The following is a 23,448-nucleotide window of genomic DNA, read 5'->3' on the forward strand; positions in this document are numbered from 1 at the left end:
TTCCCTCAGTTCCCTCATCTGTAAAATGGGGATTCTAAACCTGTCCTCCTTCCTACTTACACTGTGAGCCCACTTTGGGACCTGATTATCTTGTACCTATCCCAGCCCATAATCCAGTGATTGGCGCACAGGATGTGCTTAACAAATGCTGTTATTAGATTTTATTGCCAAGGAAGGCAGACTGGTGATGGAATGGGATTGATATTTGGTTTGCAGTTCATTGAAATTTTGTACGAGCTATAATCGTCACACCCATATTGTATTCCCAGCCATTCCGCCGGTCCCCAGCGATAGATGAGGTCCCCCCGATCTGGTTTTGAAACAATTCCTTTCTCCCTCAACCCCCTTAACCTGTAAGATTCTTGTAGGAATTCTTCTTTAGCGGAAATTGTCTCGTGACTTTTCCCACTCCTTTTTAAATACCGTTTTCTCCCCCCTCCCCCACAGAATTAAGAAGCACATCTGGCCCAGTGTTCCAGATCCTTCCAAAAGTCATATCGCCCAGTGGTCACCTCAGACGCCCACTCGGGTAAGTGAATACGTGTTCTGAATATCTATGAACCGTGCTGGTTGACACAGGCTCAGGAATCCCGGGGTAGCACCTTCTGGAAAAAGCCTCATGACCGCTTAAAAATCTTAGTCGTGTCCACTACCTCTTCAGGTAACCACTGATGCTCCTTGGTAACTTGGCCTTTTGTTGCTTTCCTACCCACCCCCCAGCACAACTTCAGTTCGAAAGATCAGATGTACCCAGAGGGCTGCCTGACTGATGTGAGTGTTGTGGAATTGGAAGCGAATGACAAGAAGCCTTTCCCAGAAGATCTGAAATCTTTTGACGTGTTCAAGAAGGAGAAGACGACCACCGAGGGACATAGCAGTGGCATCGGCGGTTCTTCGTGCATGTCCTCCTCGAGGCAGAGCATCTCCTATAGTGACGACGGCGAATCGGCCCAGACCACGTCCAGCACCGTTCAGTATTCCACCGTGGTGCACGGCTACAGGGTTCAGGTCCCCCAGGTGTTCTCCCGCTCCGAGTCCACCCAACCCCTGCTGGATTCGGAAGAGCAGCCGGAAGACCTCCAGATAGCCGATGTCGGGAGCGGGGAGGGCGCGTCGCCCCGGCAACGCTATTTCAAACAAAACTGCGCCCAAGGCGAGGCCCATCCGGACCGGCCACCCTTCGAAAGGTCAAATCCCCTTCCTCCTTCGGCGAACGAGGAAGATTTTATTAGACTCACGCAGCCGATTCCGGGTCAAAGTTCGGGCCCCTGCGTATCTAAGCCAATGGACAATGGGCAGCGAGAAGTGTCTGCCCCCGATGCTCTTCCCTCGAGTGCCATGGGGCAGGGGGAGAGCCAGGAGCCCCCTGGAGAAGACCTGCCCAAAAGTTACTTACCTCAGACTGTGAGGCCTGGAGGGTACGTGCCCCAGTGAGACCCACCCAGTTCGTCAGAGCCTCAGCATGTGGCCTGTTCTCCTCCTGAGTTACACCAACCCGGCCAAATTTTTTTTGTTGTTTTTTTTTTTTTTAACAAGTCAGAGCCGTTCACCAGGGTCCACCGTCCTTCACCGACCACGTAGCCGTCAGGACTAAAGTCCGATGTAGTCAGGGGGTTGCTTCCAATCGAGAAGGAACGGGATCCTGTTCCTAAGCACTACATTGACAGTTTGGGATCCAGTCTGAACAGTTGACGCGATTGACTCTAAATGCTGCTTCGGAATGTTTGCCTCTGGCAAATGGGGGTTAGGATTCTCAAACTCTTTTTTGTTTTTGTCTTCTACGTAGAGGGTGGTTAGTAGTCCTGGGGTATAGCTAGAATGAGCTTGACTAGGAGTCATTCAGAAGTGAATAGAAAAAGGTTAATTTTGAGTTTGGGTTTGTCTTTTTTTTTTTGAATGGATTCACTTTTTTAAAAAATCTCTAACACTAGCTACTTGTCTGTGAATGATGTATGTTTCCCCGCATCAATTAGTATAATCAAGAACTGTGTCCGTGCTCTTGAAATTAGGGAAGCCGCCATGTATTATTGGGGAAATAATAAGATTGGTAACCCCTCAAGGGCAGGGACTGCATCTCTTATTTTTCTCTCTTGCATGTTCCCGAGCCCTAGTTATGCCCTGTCCCTGGAGCCGTTGATAACGATAGTGGTCTCGGCAAAGAAGTCCTTCGGTCACTAGACCGCGAATCCTCAATTACCAAAGTGTAGAAAACAATCATTCCGGCACTACACTGAAGTCTGCCTCAACTGCTCTTTTAATAAAAATCCATTTAGGTAAACAGATTATTAAAAGGTGCTCGTGGAGCGACGAATGGTCATTTCAAGCTATTAAGGGTTTTTTTTTTTAAAGCATTTAGTTTTGTAAGGGTTAGAAAGTATTGTCGTAGCTTTCTCTGATAGGTTTAAATCTATTACACTTTCACCATTTCTAGAGAGAGTTGTCCCACTTACCGTTCAAACGGGAGAGAATGTGGCTAAAGACGCACTTTATAATACATAGCTTTAGTTGGAAATCCCTGGTCATCTAGCAGGTCCCGTTTTGTGCTTTATCTGTTTTGTCCTGCACGTGGGGCGGTCAGGGGGAACCCTTTCTCCTAATGCTTGGCCTGCCTTCTGGGTTTCCCCGCAGGAAGAAGCATCCTCTGGATATTGGTGCTCCTGGGTTTAACTGGGGACAGACTTCCCGAGGAGTCTGCCTCAGGGCCTGGAGCACGTAGCATCTAATCACCTTTTTTTTTCTTTTTAACTGACTGAGCCTAGAAAGCAAGTGCCATGCAGACTTTGGGAGCCCTTTTGCTTGGGCGGTGAGCGTCCTGGGCAACTGGTGCCCATCCTGGTTTTGGCCTGCTCCGAAGGCAGCGTTGGGGGAGCCGCCGCTCCTTCCCCCCTCCGCTTCGCTCGCCCTGTCCCGCACAAACCTGCTGGGCTGAAGATGAAGGCGGCCAGCCCCCCTCAGCGCCGGTGACGACTGGCTCATCCGGTAAGCCGGTAAGACTCGGCTTTCGGCATCTCCAGAACTCAGCCTTGTATCATCTTCCTTCTCGAGGGGACTGAACCAGCACAGAAACTCTGCTGCCTCTAGAAAGCCTTAAACCCAGGCCGGAAAGGGCTCTTATTCCCCCTGCCCTAGTCGAGGAATCACATCCACCCATCCTCTTCAGTGGATAAGAGTGACTCTAGTCTTTCCCCGAGAAATGTAGTTTAAACAGCTTCTAGCAGCAACGTGTTAAGTTATATGCTACTTCGGAGTTTATTACCGTATGTGGTTTCTGAAGAAAATTGGTACAGTTGAAATATCTGCACCTTTCCAAGGCCTGTATTATGGGATATGGTTAAGATACCTTGCACTCATCACTTTGGGCACCAGAGAGCTTAGGCTAAAAGGCTTTTTTTGTCTGGAGGTGCGCTGGCATCCTTTACTCAAACGAGACCACTGCTAGGAACCAACAGATGAAATTTACTGAAACTCAATCAGTGTGGTCTCTGCAAAGCATCTTTAACTTGCTAAAAAAAACCCAGTTGAACTTTGTGTTCAGGAAAATGAGACTCCCCCCAACTGTGGAAATAAGGTTGCGGTGCAACTTGGGTAGAGGAGAAAGTGTTTGACGATCGAGTACGGGACTTGGCTTCAATTGGCAAAGCCTCCATCCGAGATTTGGCCCAAGTAGGGACGGGAAAGAGGAGGATTGAGCAGACATCCTCTCTGGGCTGGGTTCTTCTGGGAAGCTCCTTCTCTTCCATCGGCTCCTCCCTGGCTGTGAGCCACAGAGCAGATGTGACAAGAGCTCTCAGGCTGCATCTGGGGGAGCTGCTGTGGTCAGAAGTGCAGTTGCTTTAGCCTTTCCAGGCTCCCCCTTCTTATCCCACCCTCCCATCTCTCCCCTCTCCCCCTCTGTCAAGGGGCAAGCTGTTATTTGGGCGACCTGGGAAATACTCTGTTAATGCATATTGAAGAGCTGCCCAATTTGGTCCTTTGTCTTCCTCCCACCCACCCAACACCTTTTCTCACCAATCTCACAGCCAGGGTTCAATCCAGGAGTCTGAGGGCTGTTTCTCAAAAAACAAGGCCCAATTCCTCAACTTAATCGTGACAAAGTGAGCTACGCACCCTTCAGCCAAGCAGACTTCTAGAACCTAACAATCGCATGAATTGAGTACATTGAGCTTAAGACGTCACAAAGATTCAAGTCAGGGGCTTCTATAATCTTCACCCTCTGCCACCTGGCTTCCCTTCTTGATCCGTTGAATCAGCTTCATTCCACACTCTCCGTGGCATGGCGCGGTTCCTGCCCAGTGCACCACTAGCTTTTGGGTTTGTTTCTTGTTTTCCCTGAACCACAGATGGCCTTGATTTCTACAATGGGTCAGTTGCAATAAATCGGTGAGCCTCTTCAGTCCATCTAGGGCTCCTGTCCCTGTTCCGATGCAGTCCTTGTTTTCACAGTGGAGTAAAACACGGGACCTGAAGGGGCGGAAAGGGAGGTAACCGGGGACAGAGGCGATCTTCGAAATGCTCTGCTCCTAAAGCTCGGAGGTGGCCGACGTTCCCCTTCTAGAACCAAGCAACCGTTAAAAGCAGACAAGCAGGGGCTGCACACGATGAAGTAGCGAGTTGGCCCGATTCTGTTGTGTGCGCCCTGCCGTTGGGAGGGGAGACGGCGGTGAAAGTCAAGAAAGCTCCTCTGCCTTTCCCTTGGCAGTCTCCCCATGGCAGGAAAAGAACATAGGAACCACAGGAGCTACTGTGTGAACCCCAAGAAGCTCCATTTGAGCAGGTGACTGAAACAAAAGGAGCAGCCACCTTCGAGGGGGGCAAGGGAAGCACAGCATTTGGAACATTTTGGCTTGTCAGAACTGTCTTCTACAGAAGTTACACCTAATGGACTCCTTCTTAACATGCTGTCCCTTCCCCTCTCCTCCCTTCTCCCCCTCTCCTCCCTTCTCCCCAGCCTGTACTTGCGGAGAAAGTTAAGCTACCCCATTGTAACACGTTCATCTCACCCTTGCAGGCTGTAGCACACCTAGTAAACACACCACCAGTTATCGTCTCTTTTCTAACGCTAAATGTAATCTTGAATGTTTCCTCTGATGCACATTGTATTTCTATCTAAGTAAATTTTAAGAAGGAAAGCTCCCCTCATCTTGCGTGTGGTTTTTCGACTGGGGGCTGCCCTCCAAGGCAGGCATCGCTTGGTGGTGCGTGACGGGGAAGGTATGTTCAGCTCTTGGCATCGGCAAAGCGATGGCATAGGGAAATGAACCCTTCGGAGAATGAGTGTGGATGGTGAGTTTAGTTGCTCACTGGAGTAGTTAATTTGAAGGGGAAGAACTCAGCACTGATCAAGCATGGTATTTATTGATTGTGCAGAGCATTTTACTTAGCGTTCAGGGTTTGGCTAGGGAGCGGTGTGTAAAATAAGTAAAGAGGCAACTGCCAGTGGAAGTCTTGAAGCCCAGTTTGGGAGCTTGTTGGCAGAGAAGTGATTAGTCATTGGGAGTTTTTGAGGAAGGATGTGGTATGTTTGGAATTGCATTTTAGGAAGATGAGAGCAGCAGCCTGAAGAGGGGAAGCAGGAAGCAAAAGCAGCCATCCAGATGGGAGGAGACAGGGATTGGTTGGGATAAAGTGGTGACCGCAGGTGCAAGGAAAGGGGGGATTTGGGAACTGGAAGAAAAGTCACCTGGATTTAGACTGAAGGAGGAAGGTGAAAGACGTGATGCACCTTCACTCACCTCCAAGGGCGGAAGGTGATAAAATTACTGAACTCAAGTGGGAAAATTGGGAGCACTAGGAAGTATTTGAGTGCTTATTCATTCATTCATTCAATCGTATTTATTGAGCACTTCCTGTGTGCAGAGCACTGTACTAAGCGCTTGGGAAGTTCAAGTTGGCAACATTTAGAGACGGTCCCTACCCAGCAACGGCCTCACAGTCTATAAGTGTGCTTATTGTGTGCAGAACACTATACGAAGCACTTGGGAGAGTACAACATAAGATACGTTCCCTGTCCACATCAAGCTTACCATCTAGATGGGGAGATGACGTAACAGATATATAAATAAGTGCTGTGGGGCTGGAAGAGGGGGAAATGAATAAAGGGAGTAAGTCAGGGTGATGCAGAAGGGAGTTGTGTGCGTTGTGATGTATGTGCGTGTACGTTTGTGTGGGCTTGTACAGGTGTATATCCAATCCCATTAGGTAAAAAACCCTAAAATTCCATCCTCTACTTCTACTTGGGGTTTGGATTTCCAGGGCTTTACCCAGTGAAACCTAATTCCGTTTTTTACACTGGCTAAACCAAAACCCCCCAAAATTCTTGACGTCTCCTTGGTTACCGGAACCCGTGGCCCACTTCAAGTTTCTGTCTCCGGGGCACATTGGCGTGTGGAGTCTGCAGTCCGGGAGCTGAGAGGAAGCCAAGTTCTTGGACGCTATTGCGAGTGCCGCAAGGGATCCGATAACTGTCAGCCACTTGAGCCATTCGGAGAAACTGGACACTATCAACCAGTCGGTCAGTGATATTTAATACGATTGATTTATTGAGCGCTCATTTTACGCAGACCATTGTACTAAGGGCTTGGGGGAGTAATTTATATTAATGTCTGTCTCCCCCTCTAAAATCGTTACCTCTTTGGGAGCAGGGAATGTGTCTGTTATATTGTTATATTGTACTCTCCTAACCGTGGCTTAGTGGAAAAAGCCCGGGCTTTGGAGTCAGAGGTTCAAATCCCAGCTCCGCCAATTCAAATTAAATTCAAATTCAATCGTATTTATTGAGCGCTTACTATGTGCAGAGCACTGTACTAAGCGCTTGGGAAGTACAAATTGGCAACACATAGAGACAGTCCCTACCCAACAGTGGGCTCACAGTCTAAAAGGGGGAGACAGAGAACAGAACCAAACATACCAGCAAAATAAAATAAATAGGATAGAAATGTACAAGCAAAATAAATAAATAAATAAATAAATAGAGTAATAAATATGTACAACCATATATACATATATACAGGTGCTGTGGGGAAGGGAAGGAGGTAAGATGGGGGGATGGAGAGGGGGAATTGTCAGCTGTTTGACTTTGGGCAAGTCACTTAACTTCTCTGTGCCTCAGTTACCCCATCTGTACAATGGGGATTAAGACTGTGAGCCCCCCGTGGGACAACCTGATCACCTTGTAACCTCCCCAGCGCTTAGAACAGTGCTTTGCCCATAGTAAGCGCTTAATAAATGCCATCATCATCATCACACAGTACAGTGCTCTGCGCACGGTAAGTGCCCAATAGCTATGATTGACGTTCCCTGCCCATTAGAAGCTCACAGTCTAAAGTGAAAGACAGGCATTAAACTACAGAAATGGCAGAGAATAATAAGGATGGCATTTATTAAGCGCTTACTATGTGCAAAACACTGTTCTAAGCACTGGGGAGGTTATAAGGTGATCAGGTTGTCCCTCGGGGGGGCTCACAGTCTTAATCCCCATTTTACAGATGAGGTAACTGAGGCCCAGAGAAGTGAAGTGACTTGCCCAAAGTCACACAGCTGACAATTGGCGGAGCTGGGATTTGAACCCGTGACCTCTGACTCCAAAGCCCGGGCTCTTTCCACCGAGCCACGCCGCTTCTCTAGAGAAGCATGCTATAGAGAAGAAGGTGTACACAAGTGCTGTTGGGCTGAGAGTGGGAAGAACATCAAGCGATGGTATTTGATTAGGGTGTGTGTGCAGAGCACTGTACTAAGCACCTGGGAGAGTAAAATACAACATAGCTGATAAGACACGTTCCCTGCCCACAAGTCAAGTGCTTCAGTGGTTCAGATCCAATCGCAAAGGGGATGCAGTAGGAAAGAGTGAATAGAGGACAGTCAGGGAAGGCTTCTTGGGGGAGGTGTGTTAATAGACCTTTGAAGGCATGGTATTTGTATTTATGGTATTTTGTTAAGGGCTTACTATGTGCAAAGCACTGTTCTAAGTGCTGAGGAAGGTATGAGTTCATCAGGTCAGACACGGCCCCGCGTGGGGCTCACAGTCTAAGAAAGACTGGATTCAATTACCTGCTTGGAAAGAGATACAAGGAGGCAAAAAAGGAAACAATTCCAGGCAAGGCCAACGTTAGCCACAAAGACACAAAAGGGACAACCTTTTTGTGTGTCCAGTGTGGATCCTTCATTGGTCTTTCCAGCCATGCAAGCACTTACAGGTGAACTTCAGTGATGTCTTCTTTGACGGCATATATATTCTGATATTTCATCTTGGGTAGTCATTCCAAGGATATATATATGTAAGGATATATATATATATATATGTAGCCCACTGTTGGGTAGGGACCGTCTCTATATGTTGCCAACTTGTACTTCCCAAGCGCTTAGTACAGTGCTCTGCACACAGTAAGCGCTCAATAAATACGATTGATTGATTCCAAGGATTATATATGTAAGGATATATATATATATATATATATATATATATATATATGTATATATATGTATATATATGTAGCCCACTGTTGGGTAGGGACCCTCTCTATATGTTGCCAACTTGTACTTCCCAAGTGCTTAGTACAGTGCTCTGCACACAGTAAGCGCTCAATAAATATGATTGATTGATTCCAAGGATTATATATGTAAGTATATATATATATATATATATAGCCCACTGTTGGGTAGGGACCTGTCTCCCCTCTTTTAGACTGTGAGCCCACTGTTGGGTAGGGACTGTCTCTATATGTTGCCAACTTGTACTTCCGAAGCACTTAGTACAGTGCTCTGCACACAGTAAGCACTCAATAAATACGATTGATGATGATGATGACTGTCTCTATATGTTGCCAACCTGTACTTCCCAAGTGCTTAGTACAGTGCTCTGCACACAGTAAGCACTCATTAAATACGATTGATTGATTCCAAGGATATATATGTATATATATGTAAGGATATATATACGTAGCCCACTGTTGGGTAGGGACCGTCTCCATATGTTGCCAACCTGTACTTCCCAAGCGCTTAGTACAGTGCTCTGCACACACTAAGTGCTCAATAAATACAATTGAATGAATTCCACTCCCTTGCTGAATCTGCTCCCTCTATCATTCAGGGGGCAATTAGGCCACAAGCTCCGTGAGGGCAGGGAATAATAATAATAATAATAATTTTGGTATTTGTTAAGCACTTACTATGTGCAAAGCACTGTTCTAAGCGCTGGGCCCTGTTTGTGCATTAGGCTTCTGTTCTACTTTCCCAAGTGCTCTGCACTCTCAATAAGCCCCTTTGCTATCGCTGTTATTGTTGGCAGGCGAGGCGGGTGGGGCCGAGGGGCTTCATCATCATCAATCGTATTTATTGAGCGCTTACTGTGTGCAGAGCACTGTACTAAGCGCTTGGGAAGTACAAATTGGCAACACAGACATCATCATCATCATCAATCGTATTTATTGAGCGCTTACTGTGCGCAGAGCACTGTACTAAGCGCTTGGGAAGTACAAATTGGCAACATATAGAGACAGTCCCTACCCAACAGTGGGCTCACAGTCTAAAAGGGGGAGACAAAACCAAACATACTAACAAAATAAAATAAATAGAATAGATAGGTACAAGTAAAATAAATAGAGTAATAAATATGTACAAACATATATACAGGTGCTGTGGGGAAGGGAAGGAGGGAAGATGGGGGAATGGAGAGGGGGATGAGGGGGAGAGGAAGGAAGGGGCTCAGTCTGGGAAGGCCTTCTGGAGGAGGTGAGCTCTCAGTAGGGCCTTACTTACACGTAGGATTGAATGAATTCCCCACTGCCACAGAATCTCACCAAGGCCTGCGTGCTTTGGCTTGGATACTTACCTGGACGCGGTTCATCCCATCTGTAACCAATGGTAGTTAATGAGCGCTTACTGTGTGCGCGGCACTGTACTAAGTGCTTGGGAGAGTACAATACAACAGAATGGGTAGATATGTTCCCTGCCCACAAGGAGGACAGGTGCCCACAGCAACTGTATATATGTATATATGTTTGTACATATTTTTTACTCTATTTTATTTGTACATATCTATTCTATTTATTTTATTTTGTTGGTTTTGTTCTCTGTCTCCCCCTTTTAGACTGTGAGCCCACTGTTGGGTAGGGACTGTCTCTATATGTTGCCAATTTGCACTTCCCAAGCGCTTAGTACAGTGCTCTGCACATAGTAAGCGCTCAATAAATACGATTGATGATGAGATGATGACAGGGAAGCAGCGTGGCTCAGTGGAAAGAGCCCGGGCTTTGGAGTCAGAGGTCATGGGTTCAAATCCCTGCTCTGCCAATTGTCAGCTGTGTGACTTTGGGCAAGTCACTTCACTTCTCTGTGCCTCAGTTACCTCATCTGGAAGATGGGGATTAACACCGTGAGCCCCACGTGGGACAACCCGATCACCTTGTAACCTCTCCAGCGCTTAGAACAGTGCTTTGCACATAGTAAGTGCTTAATAAATGCCATTATTAGACTGTGAGCCCACTGTTGGGTAGGGACTGACTCTATGTGTTGCCAATTTGTACTTCCCAAGTGCTTAGTACAGTGCTCTGCACATAGTGCTCAATAAATACAATTGATGATGATTATTAAGGAGCTTACAGTCTAGAGAGGCGTGCGAGGGGCTGAGTAGCCTGCCTTAGGTGCAGAGGGCAGAGTCTATGTCTGATCAATCAATCAATCGTATTTATTGAGCGCTCACTGTGTGCAGAGTACTGTACTAAGCGCTTAGCACTGTACTAAGCTGATCTGAGTATCTTGTGTCAACCTCAATGCTTGAAAATGCAGGGCCCTTAGTAAATACCATAATAATAATATCATTAATAAGAAGAAAAGTCCCCAAACTATCAACAAAACGGGTTTTCTGGCTGCCTCAGGATCCCGCCAAACCAGCAGGCCCCAGGAAGCCCCCAAAGAGAAGCCACACGGCTATGTTATACATGCTTGGTAGCTTTATTTAGTGCCCGGGAGAACGAACCATCTTTGTGGGTCCAATATTAAGATGACACAGGATAGCATGCCCTACCTCCTTCCCCTCCCCAAAGCACTCGTATATATTTGTACATATTTATTACTCTATTTTATTTGTACATATTTATTACTCTATTTTACTTGTACATATTTATTACTCTATTTTACTTGTACATATTTACTACTCTATTTTATTAATGATATGCATATAGCTTTAATTCTATTTATTCTAGCGGCTTTGACACCTGTCTACATGTTTTGTTTTGTTGTCTGTCTCCCCCTTCTAAAATTGTGAGCCCGTCTCTAGATGTTGCCGACTTGTACTTCCCAAGTGCTTAGTATGGAGAAGCCGCGTGGAGAAGCAGCGTGGCTCAATGGAAAGAGCACAGGCTGTGGAGTCAGAAGTCATGGGTTCAAATCCCAGCTCCGCCGATTGTCAGCTGTGTGACCTTGGGTAAGTCACTTAACCTCTCTGGGTCTCAATTACCTCATCTGTAAATGGGAATTAAGACTGTGAGCCCCACGTGAGACAACCTGATTACCGTGTATCCCCCCAGTGCTTAGAACAGTGCTTTGCTCAAAATAAGCACTTAACAAATGACATCATTATTATTCTCTGGCCCTCAGTTACCTCATCTGTAAAATGGGGAAAGACTGTGAGCCCCCCGGAGGACAACCTGATCACCTTGTAACCTCCCCAGCACTTAGAACAGTGCTTTGCAATCAATCAGTCGTATTTATTGAGCGCTTACTGTGTGCAGAGCACTGTACTAAGCCCTTGGGAAGTACAAGTTGGCAACATGTAGAGATGGTCCCTACCCAACAGTGGGCTCACAGTCTAGAAGACTGTGCACATAGTACATGGCACATAGCAGCACATAGTAAGTGCTTAATAAATGCCGTTATTAATAGAAGTAGGAGTAGTACAGTGCTCTGCACACAGTAAGCGCTCAATAAATACGATTGAATGAATGTGCAAACATCGGGAAGCCCGATGCTGAGGGGCATGCTACAGACAGAAAGACCCAATAGCTTCCCCCCCCACCGCCCAGCTGCATCTTCCCAGAGAGGAGAGCTAGAAATGAGGCTTTGCAGATGCATTGCAGCAGAAAGAGTACCAGGCTTAGTAGTAGTACAGTGCTCTGCACACAGTAAGCACTCAATAAATACGATTGAATGAATGTGCAAACATTGGGAAGCCCGATGCTGAGAGGCATGCTACAGTCAGAAAGACCCAATAGCTTCCCCCCACCGCCCAGCTCCATCTTCCCAGAGAGAGCTAGAAATGAGGCTTTGCACATTCATTGCAGCTGAAAGAGTACCAGGCTTTGTAGTAGTAGTAGTAGTACAGTGCTCTGCACACAGTAAGCGCTCAATAAATACGATTGAATGAATGTGCAAACATCGGGAAGCCCGATGCTACAGACAGACCCAATAGCTTCCCCCCACCGCCCAGCTCCATCTTCCCAGAGAGAGTTAGAAATGAAGCTTTGCACATTCATTGCAGCTGAACGAGTACCAGGCTTAGTAGTAGTACAGTGCTCTGCACACAAAGTGCTCAATAAATACGATTGAATGAATGTGCAAACATCGGGAAGCCCGATGCTGAGGGGCATGCTACAGACAGAAAGACCCAATAGCTTCCCCCCCACCGCCCAGCTCCATCTTCCCGGAGAGGAGAGCTAGAAATGAGGCTTTGCAGATGCATTGCAGCAGAAAGAGTACCAGGCTTAGTAGTAGTAGTAGTACAGTGCTCTGCACACAGTATGCGCTCAATAAATACGATTGAATGAATGTGCAAACATTGGGAAGCCCGATGCTGAGGGGCATGCTACAGACAGACCCAATAGCTTCCCCCCACCGCCCAGCTCCATCTTCCCGGAGAGAGCTAGAAATGAGGCTTTGCACATGCATTGCAGCTGAAAGAGTACCAGGCTTAGTAGTAGTACAGTGCTCTGCACCCAGTAAGCGCTCAATAAATACCATTGAATGAATGTGCAAACATCAAGAAGCCCGATGCTGAGGGGCATGCTACAGACAGAAAGACCCAGACCCCTGCCCAGGTTCCCCTGGAGAAGCAGCGTGGCTCAATGGAAAGAGCACGGGCTTTGGAGTCGGAGGTCAGTGGTTCAAATTCCGGCCCCACCACTTGTCAGCTGTGTGACTCTGGGCAAGTCACTTAACTTCTCTGGGCCTCAGTTACCTCATCTGTAAAATGGGGATTAAGACTGTGAGCCTCTTGGGACAACCTGATCACTTTGTAACCTCCCCAGCGCTTAGAACAGTGCTTTGCACATAGTAAGCGCTTAATAAATGCCATTATTATTATTATTATTATAGCTTCCCCCCACCACTCAGCTCCATCTTCCCGGAGAGAGCTAGAAATGAGGCTTTGCACATGCATTGCAGCTGAAAGAGTACCAGGCTTTGTACACACCTTCAAACCACGGCAGCTACCTAAGGCTGGGGCAGAGTGCTTAGTACAGTGCTCTGCACACAGTAAGCGCTCAATAAATACGATTGAACGAACATTTGGTATGAAGGCCTCCAAGCCCCTTTCCAGCCTAGGCCACACTCCCAGGCCTGGCATGGCCTCGGTGGAAAAATCCATTTCCTTCCTGGATGGCACCGTTCACCAATACTCATCAGTGAGGGACTGTTCTGCCCTTCCCTCCGTGAGGTTGCCAAGGGATCCCTGGTCTCTAGTGCTTCACGCAACCCCGGAGTTGTGGGAGACTCCAGGCTCCCAACCTGGGTACCCCCTGGCTACTGGAAGTAGGTGAGATAACCTGGGTTCTGGGAGGCTGCAGGAGAGGCCTGAGAGGCTTGAGGGTGGTGTTTGTAATAATACTAATAATGATGGCGCTTACTATGTGCCAGCCACTGTACTTAAAAGTTTGTTAAGCACTTACTATGTGCCAGGCACTGTACTTAACGCTGGGGTGGATAAAAGCAAATTCATTCATTCATTCAATCGTATTCCCTGAGCGCTTACTGTGTGCAGAGCACTGTATTAACTGTTTAATCCAGTTGGGTGCAGTCCCAGGCCCAACTGGGGCTCACAGTCTCAGTTCCTATTTTACAGATGAGGTAACTGAGGCACAGGGAAGTGAAGTGACTTCCCCAGAGTCACACGGCAGATAAGTGGTGGAGCAGGATCGGAACCCGTGACCTGCTGACTCCCAAGGCCCGTGCTCTATCCACTATTCCATGCTGCTTCCCATACATAAGCCAATAGGCCGTGCCCTTTGGCACCTGTCTGATGTCAAACTTGGGCCCTGCTGCCAAGCCTGATGGGACAGTCATGAGCCCCACACTCAACTGTAATAGGTCTGGTCCCCTAGGAAGTAATTCTGATAATATAATTATCCGATCATTGATAATCACTGATAATAATTACTATTCCTTGCCCACGTGCCAAAGCTTAGTACTGTGCCTGGCACATAGTAAGCGCTTACCAAATACCATTATCATCCTCACCAAAGCACCGTGCTCAGCACTGGGGTAGATACAGATGATCAGATCCGACACGGTCCTTGTTCCGCACTGGGCTCACAGTCAGACACTGGAGAGAGCAGATATCATTGTTATTACGGTACTTGTTTAGTGTTCACTATGTGCCAAACACTGTACCAAGCGCTAAGAAGTTAATCAAGTCGGGCACAGTACCTGTTCCACATTGGGCTCACAGTCTAGTGCTGAGGAGAGCAGGTATATCATCTCACTATCCCATTCAAGCACTTAGTACAGTGCTCTGCACACAGTAAGCGCTCAATAAATACGATTGATGATGATCCCATTACAGATGAGGAAACTGAGGCTTGGAGAAGTAACTCAGCAAGTCACGTGGCAGCGTCAGAGGGCCCTGCTGGGACTCCTCAGCCTGAAAAATCCCTGCTGAAATAACCTCTCTGAGCCACGTCAGAGACCATGGCTCCCGCCAATCAATCAATCAATCGTATTTATTGAGCGCTTACTGTGTGCAGAGCACTGTACTAAGCGCTTGGGAAGCACAAATTGGCAACACATAAAGACGGTCCCTACCCAACAGTGGGCTCACGGTCTAGAAGGGGGAGACAGAGAACAAAACCAAACATATTAACAAAATGTCCACTGGGCCCTAAAGCCCTCTACTCCTTTCCATGGATGGTCAACTTTGGGGCTCCCTGCCAAGGGTCCCCCCACTTCTGCACCCCTTTGGCCACTCCCACAACCCCGGCCTCTCAGATAAGCACCCCTTCGAATGGTAGAGGGGACTCATTTGGCAATAGGAAGCCTGGAGAGGAAGCATTCCCACCCTTCCCGGCCCTCTGTTTCCCAGGCAAATGCGTCTCCCCAGCAACCGGGACCACGGAGCCCCCAAATCCGGGCAGACACAAAGGTGAGAGCTCTCAGGGGGCTTTTCAATAGATAAATTGCAAGTATCAGTAATTAGGTAACAAATAGAGCAGAACTCCAATCCCCAAAGCCTTTCAGGGACTTCTCACACTTGCCCCCTTCCCGCAGGGCCTTCTCTGTAAAAGTTTTCTGCTCGTTTTCCCCTCTTTTCTCGGGGAGCTCCTTGTTCCAGAATTCCCTCCTAGAATCCTTGTCTCTCTGGGTTTAAAGATGCCAGGGTGGGTCATTTCCCCTCCTCAGGGATAGGAGCCTCGCTCTTTTGGGACCCCAGCACAGAGAATCTTTCTCCTCCTCCCTGTTTCCTTCCCGGAACACTCCCCCAAATCCTTCTGCCCCCAAAAGAATTTGGGGCTCCTTCCCCAGCTAACTAGGCTCCCTCCTTTCTCAAACTTTCCCTGTGCTTGGCTGTGTGCTCTACGGAAATAAACTTGTAATAATTCAATTAGTTCCCTCAGGGAGGGAGGCCCCAGAAGTTTCCTTCACTTCTAGAATTTCCCCTCCCTCCCTTCTGCTGAATGTGGGGCAAACCTGTGGGGAAGCAACATGGCCAGGTGGAAAGAAGCCAGGATTGGGAGTCAGAAGGCCTGGGTTCTTAGCTCCACCACATGTCCATTGCGGGACCTCAGGCAAGTCACTTCAATCAATCAATCAATCAATCGTATTGAGCGCTTACTGTGTGCAGAGCACTGTACTAAGCGCTTGGGAAGTACAAGTTGGCAACATATAGAGACGGTCCCTACCCAGCAGTGGGCTCACAGTCCAGAAGTTATGAAAACCAGAGCGGGTGTCAGAGTCATTGCATCAGACGATAGTTACAAAGACGTCCAGCGGAATACCAAAAATGCCAGTAGGATGTATTGAACAGCTTTTTCACTTAGTGGAAAAGTTACCTTCACATCTTGAAGCTGGGTATGACTATCTTGATGGGCTTTTCTCAGCTGTCTATTCTCCTCTCGCAAATTGTACACCGCTTTTTCAACATTTGATGCTGTACATTCAATGCACTGTATCTGCTATTGGAATCTTGCCTTCCTTTATTTAGAGTTTCTTGTGCTTCTAATTTATAAACCAGAAAAATCTTCTTTTGCTTTTTTCTTCTCTGCGCCTCAGTTACCTCATCTGTAAAAAAGGGATTCAGTCCTCCTCCCTCTGACATAGACTTTGAGCCCCGTGTAAAACAGGGACTGTGTCCAACCAAATTATCTCGCATCTACCCCAGCGCTTAATACAGTGCCTGGCACATAGTAAGCACTTAACAAGTATCATTTAAAACAACAACAACAAAAAAACTTGGATGACTGCCACACAGGGCCTCCTAGCTCCAGGAAGGACAGTAGCTCCTCAGGCATGAAGAGTTTGTTAATATGTTTGGTTTTGTTCTCTGTCTCCCGCTTCTAGACTGGGAGCCCACTGCTGGGTAGGGATTTTCTCCATATGTTGCCAACTTGTACTTCCCAAGTGCTTAGTACAGTGCTCTGCACACTGTAAGTGCTCAATAAATATGATTGATTGATTGATTGATTCCCTGCTTAAAGCCTCCAACACTCAGGACTGACCTAGTGAGGTTCATCTCTCCTCTCACCTGAACGAGCTGAGTGAAAGGGAGTCCTCAACCAGCCCTCTGTCTGTTCCAGCCTTTTATTTTCAATGACTAACATGCCTCCCTCCTGGAGGAAACAACTCTCTCATCCTATTTGAGCCCACTGTTGGGTAGGGACTGTCTCTATATGTTGCCATCTTGTACTTCCCAAGCGCTTAGTACAGTGCTCTGCACACAGTAAGCGCTCAATAAATACAATTGATTGATTTACCCCCAAGCAGGGAGGGTATGGGCACAGGCATTTATCCCCCAACTAAGCTCCACTGTCCCGTGTCGTGGCCTGCCAGTAGCAATCCATAGCATGATTGTAATCTTAGCGCACGCATATTCTCCACTTACATTGTGCTCACACTTATCTCAGTGGAAAGAGCATGGGCTTTGGAGTCAGAGGTTCAAATCCCGGCTCCGCCAATTGTCAGCTGTGTGACTTTGAGCAAGTCACTTAACTTCTCTGTGCCTCAGTTACCTCATCTGTAAAATGGGGATTAAAACTGTGAGTCCCCCGTGGGACAACCTGATCACCTTGTAACCACCCCAGCGCTTAGAACAGTGCTTTGCACATAGTAAGCGCTTAATAAATGCCATCGTTATTATTATTTCTTCAACCTTCCATATGCTTAATAAATGCCATCATTATTATTATTTCTTCAACCTTCCGTATGCCTGCATCAACAATTGTAGTAGTTTCTTTCTCCTGTTCCCAATGTCTGTCATTCTCCCCCATTAAAGTTTAAGCTTCTTGAGGAGAAGGACAATATCTCTAATAATAATAATAATAATTAGTACAGTGCTCTGCACACAGGAAGCACTCATACTATTGAATGAATGAATGAATAATAATAATAATAATAATTGTGGTTTTTAAGCACTTACTATATGCCAGGCACCGTTCTAAGTGCTGGGGTGAATACAAGCAAATCACGTTGGACACAGTCCCTGTCCCACATGGGCCTCACAATCCTAATCCCCATTTTACAGATGAGGTAACTGAGGCCTAGAGAAGTGAAGTGACTTGCCCAAGATCACACAGAAGCTACAAAGCGGGGCTGGGATGAGAACCCAGTTCTTTCTGACGCCCATGCCCGTGCTCTATACACTCGGCCATACTGTTTCTCTTAGCTGTCATCTCCTAAGCGCTTAGTGCACAATAGATGCTAGATAAAATACTCTTGATGAATGGCTTGCTTGACTCGGATGTGGTGGAGTCAATATGAACCTGCCATATTGAATTCTTCACTGCATAAGGGAATAAAGGGTAGTGCCCCCCGTCAACCAGCTCTTTGGGTAGCCCAGCCACCCAGGCCCCTGGTAGAGAGCCCCACTCCAACAAGAGAAAAAGCATCAATCCTCTGACATCTCACCAGACAGCCAGACAGCAAGACAACGTGGCCTGTAATCGTACAACGTGCCTGGAACCCTGAAACACCATTACACCAGACGCTGGGGAAGCACAGGGAGGAAAAGAGAAATACAGGGGCCTTTCGGGGTTGGAAATATTCTGTTTGCTCAAAGTCCTTGACAAGAGGCAAGAGATGACTCTCTCCTAAGTATGTGGCCCCCTCAGAGTTCGGGGCTACAGTGATTACCTAGAGGATAACCGGCTACTAGGAAGACAAAGAGGCCAGTCCGGCCTCCACCACAGACCGAGCCCAGGCCCTCTCTGAGATTCTGGGACGGCACTAAGATTGTCTGACTACTCCTTTCCCAGTCAGGCCTACAAAGCTCTCAGAAATTAGAAACTCCCTTTACTGTGATGGAATTCTTCAAGTACGGATTTAAGGTCGCAGTCTCCTCCAGGAAAACTCCCAGTCTCGCGCTCCTGGCGGAGCCCGGGTTCTGGAGCGGCCTGGGCTGCGGGATGGCCTCGGAGGTGATCCCCGGGCTGGTCTCCGGAGTTTCCTCAGGCAAGCAGGAGCTTCTGCTCGGGCTCCTGACCAACACCCAGGAGTTGGGTCTGGATAGAACTTGCAGGTACTCATACTCTTCCCCAAATGAGGAGCTCACCTGCGACCGCCCTGAGGCTCTGGGGAAAATGTCTTCCTGCTCTAAGATGTTCCAACAGTCCACCACCAACTTGTCAGGGAACTCTTCCGGGGAGGACCCAGGCTTTTCCGCCCATGAGTTGCTGGGGTTCGGAGAGTCGTCCGATGGTCTCTCTCTCAGCTGCTCCTTGGCCTGTTCCATAATAATAACAATTATGGTATTTGTTAAGCCAAGCACTGTTCTAAGCAAGGGGGTAGTTACAAGTTAATCAGATTGGGCACAGTCATGTCCCACGTGGGGCTCACAGTCTTAATCCCTATTTTACAGGTAACTGAGACCCAGAGAATGATGATGATGATGGCATTTGTTAAGCGCTTACTATGTGCAAAGCACTGTTCTAAGCACTAGGGAGGATACAAGGTGATGAGGTTGTCCCACGTGGGGCTCACAGTCTTAATCCCCATTTTACAGATGAGGTAACTTCTCTGAGGCCCAGAGAAGTTAAGTGACTTGCCCAAAGTCACACAGCTGACAAGTGGCGAAGTCGGGATTTGAACCCTCTGACTCCCAAGCCCGGGCTCTTTCCACTGAGCCACGCTGCTTCCAGAGAAGTGAAGTGATTTGCCCAAGGTCACCCAGCAGACATATGGCAGAGCCAGGATTAGAACCCAAGTCCTTCTGACCTAGGAGAGGAACCCCCAGAGGAAGCTCAGGCCACACACCGCAAGGACACTGAGCAGCTCCCAAGGCTTGCGGGTCAAACCTGATCTTAACTCAGAGGAGCAGAAATCCCTAGGTGGGTCATGGGTCGAGGCGGCTCAGGGTGTCTAGATGGTACTTGTTAAGCATTTACTGTGTGGTAAGCAGTGTTCTAAGCGCTGAGGTAGATACAAGTTTATCAGGTTGGACACAGTCCCTGGCCCACACGGGGCTCAAACTCTAAACACCCCTTTTACAGATGAGGGAACTGGGGACCAGAGAAGTGAAGCAACTTGCCCTAGGTCACAAAGCGGACGTGTGGCAGAGCTGGGATTAGAACCCAGCTCCATCTGACTGGCAGGCCTGTGCTCTATCCACTATGCCATGCTGCTTCTCAAAGCCTAGGCCTGTGACTCTTCTCCAGGTGGCACTGCTTTGTCCCAGGGCCAAGAGGGGAGAAGAGCAGATGCGGAAGATGGGAGGGGGGCAGGCTGCAGAGCACAGGACTCGCTGAGTCCCTGGAACCCAATCCAGCCCCATGGCGGGGGGTAATCCTGGCCCCAGCCAAGCCCGTGGGGCCACTTCAGGTCCTGACCACTCCCCGGGCCTGGCCCAGGGCTGGCCGAAAGACCACCCAACCCCAAAACAGTTGCCCTGTGGAACGCACACCAACCAATTCCAGGCCTTTTCCTCTCAATTCTCCAGAACAACTGGGCTAAAAAAGCTGTTACCGTGTTCACGCGGGTCAGCCACTCGGATAGGACACTCTCCGCGGGGTCAGGAATCCGCGGGCAGAAGGCCTGTTTTAACCTGCAATTGAGAAAAGAAGTTTGCCAAGATCTCCTCCTCCAGGAGCTTTCCTGACACTCTAAATGGGAAGTTGTACTTCCCAAGTGCTTATTTCACTGCTCTGCACACAGTAAGCGCTCAGGAAATACGATTGATTGATTGACTCTTGACTAGCAGAAGCCAAGCTTCCAGAATCCTCCACTCCCCTACACTTCCAGGCCCTGGGACATGGGGAAGAGGAAGACCTGACTTCTTGTGCCCGCCAGAGATCGGAGCAACTAGGAGGGAACTCTGCCAGGGCTTCAACTGTGGAGCTGGGTGGGTTCCAGGAGGCCAGAGACCCAGCCCGCCATCAGCCAGGAGGCAGGAAGAGGTTGGCAGGTGGCCCGGCCCAGTCCCAGTGACAAAAGAGCGAGGCAAGCTCGGTTTTAAGAGAGGCGAACACCCTCACTGCTGCCAGAACCAGATAATAATAATAATAATAATAATAATAATAATAATGGTATTTGTTAAGCGCTTACTATCAATCAATCAATCATATTTATTGAGCGCTTACTGTGTGCAGAGCACTGTACTAAGTGCTTGGGAAGTACAAGTTGGCAAGCTATAGAGACAGTCCCTACCCATCAGTGGGATCACAGTCTAAAAGGGGGAGACAGAGAACAAAACCAAACATACTAACAAAATAAAATAAATAGAATAGATATGAACAAGTAAAATAAATAAATGGAGTAATAAATATGTACAAACATATATACATATATACAGGTGCTGTGGGGAAGAGAAGGAGGTAAGATGGGGGGGAAGGAGGGGGGACGAGGGGGAGAGGAAGGAAGGGGCTCAGTCTGGGAAGGCCTCCTGGAGGAGGTGAGCTCTCAGAACGGCCTTGAAGGGAGGAAGAGAGCTAGCTTGGCGGATGGGCAGAGGGAGGGCATTCCAGGCCCGGGGGATGACGTGGGCCGGGGGTCGATGGCGGGACAGGTGGGAACGAGGCACAGTGAGGAGATTAGTGGCAGAGGAGTGGAGGGTGAGGGCTGGGCTGGAGAAGGAGAGAAGGGAGGTGAGGTAGGAGGGGGCGAGGGGATGGACAGCCTTGAAGCCCAGGGTGAGGAGTTTCTGCCTGATGCGCAGATTGATTGGTAGCCACTGGAGATTTTTGAGGAGGGGAGTAACATGCCCAGAGCGTTTCTGCACAAAGACAATCCGGATCCAGTCCCAGCCCCCAGCCATCCCAATCCTGACTCACTTTGGCTTGGAAAGGGAACACGCGGCCACCAGGACAATGAGCAGAAGGAGACTCCCGCCAATGGGAGCGGCGAGGAGGAAGACGTCGAGGTTGCCTGAGGAGAAGAGAAAGCAGAGCGGGAGCGGGTTCTCGTGTGGGTTGTGTGCCTAGCCGTGCACCTCACAGCAGCTGAGGGGCATCCCTTCTAGACTGTGAGCCCACTGTTGGGTAGGGACTGTCCCTATATGTTGCCAACTTGTACTTCCCAAGCGCTTAATACAGTGCTCTGCACACAGTAAGTGCTCAATAAATATGATTGATTGATTGATTGATTAGCTCCACCCCCTCAGGCCTCTCCGCCCCCTCTGGGCTCCCCCCCCGGGCAGACTCCGGGATGCAGGTGCTGATGGGAGGCCCGTCTCCTAGTACAGACTCGCCCGGGGACCCCTACGTTTCCACACCAGAAATCATTTCTCACTTTCAATCTCCCACCCTCCCTCTCCTCCCCTGCTCAAACGCTTAATACGGTGCTTTGCACACAGTAAGAGCTGAATAAATATGATTGAATGAATGCTCCGCCCTGCTGGATTTGCTCTGAAAAGTCTTTACAATAATAATAGTGATGGTATTTCATAACCACTTAAAATGTGCCCAAGCACTGTGCTGTACTCTGGGAAAGACCCAAGATCAACAGATTAATTAATAATAGCATTTATTAAGCCCTTACCATGTGCAAAGCACTGTACTACGTGCTGGGGAGGTTACAAGGTGATCAGGTTGTCCCACGGGGGGCTCACCGTCTTAATCCCTATTTTAAAGATGAGGTAACTGAGGCACGGAGAAGTTGAGTGACTTGCCCAAAGTCACACAGCTGACAATTGGCGGGGCTGGGATTTGAACCCATGAACTTTGACTCCAAAGCCTGGGCTCTTTCCACTGAGCCAAGCTGTCTCCCCCTTTTAGACTGTGAGCCCACTGTTGGGTAGGGACTGTTTCTATATGTTGCCAACCTGTACTTCCCAAGCGCTTAGTACAGTGCTCTGCACACAGTAAGCGCTCAGTAAATACGATTGATTGATCTGACCAGTTCCCATCCCACTCTGGGACCACCATCTAAGAGGTATAGCAAATAGGTGTCTAGTCCCCATTTTACAGATAAGAAGACTCAGAGAGGTCAAGTGGCTTGCCCACATCGCACAGGAGGCCAGTGACAGATTGGGACTAAAACCCCGATCTGATTTCTAGTCCACTGTGTCACTAACCACCCCACTCACGGCTGCCCAGCCTACTGCCTCAGTTGGCATGGGACAGGGATTCAATCAATCAATCAATCGTATTTATTGAGCACTTACTGTGTGCAGAGCACTGTATTAAGCGCTTAATTCGATCTACCAACTGTATTGTATGCTTCAAAAAGCTTAGTAAAGTGCTGTGCACCTAGTAAGTGCTCAATAAATACCACTGATTGTGGACTGAGTTAGATGGGTGCGAGGACGTCAGTTATTCTGAGTTGATACTCAGTCCCGGGGAAACCCTGCAGTCACCATGGGACAGCTGAGAGCTCACCTCCTCCAGGAGGCCTTCCCAGACTGAGCCCCCTCCTTCCTCTCTCCCACTGCCCCCTCCCCATCCCCCCACCTTACCTCCTTCCCCTCCCCACGGCACCTGTATAGATGTTTGTACAGATTTATTACTCCATTTATTTTACTTGTACATATGTACTATTCTATTTTATTTTGTTAATATGTTTTGTTGTCTGTCTCCCCCTTCTAGACTGTGAGCCCGCTGT

General features: G+C 48.2%; 2 protein-coding genes across 5 annotated transcripts in view; one reads left to right on the forward strand and one right to left on the reverse strand.

Moving 5' to 3' along the window:
* Positions 1–5,132, forward strand: part of IL6ST (interleukin 6 signal transducer) — a 51,736-nt gene extending 46,604 nt beyond the window's left edge. For all 4 annotated transcript variants that reach the window (XM_038758864.1, XM_038758865.1, XM_038758866.1 and 1 more), the window contains 2 exons: positions 448–529; positions 721–5,132. In XM_038758864.1, the coding sequence (XP_038614792.1) occupies positions 448–529; positions 721–1,434 (796 nt within the window). In that variant the 3' untranslated portion in view covers positions 1,435–5,132. The remainder of the gene's footprint in view (positions 1–447; positions 530–720) is intronic.
* A 13,556-nt stretch (positions 5,133–18,688) lies between these two features.
* IL31RA (interleukin 31 receptor A) overlaps positions 18,689–23,448 on the reverse strand; it is a 39,172-nt gene continuing 34,412 nt past the window's right edge. The window contains exons 12-14 of the mRNA XM_038759676.1: positions 21,681–21,774; positions 20,377–20,455; positions 18,689–19,138 (exon numbers count right to left, since the gene is read on the reverse strand). Of these exons, the coding sequence (XP_038615604.1) occupies positions 18,689–19,138; positions 20,377–20,455; positions 21,681–21,774 (623 nt within the window). The remainder of the gene's footprint in view (positions 19,139–20,376; positions 20,456–21,680; positions 21,775–23,448) is intronic.

Source organism: Tachyglossus aculeatus, chromosome 17, assembly GCF_015852505.1.
Source record: "Tachyglossus aculeatus isolate mTacAcu1 chromosome 17, mTacAcu1.pri, whole genome shotgun sequence".
Taxonomy (NCBI): domain Eukaryota; kingdom Metazoa; phylum Chordata; class Mammalia; order Monotremata; family Tachyglossidae; genus Tachyglossus; species Tachyglossus aculeatus.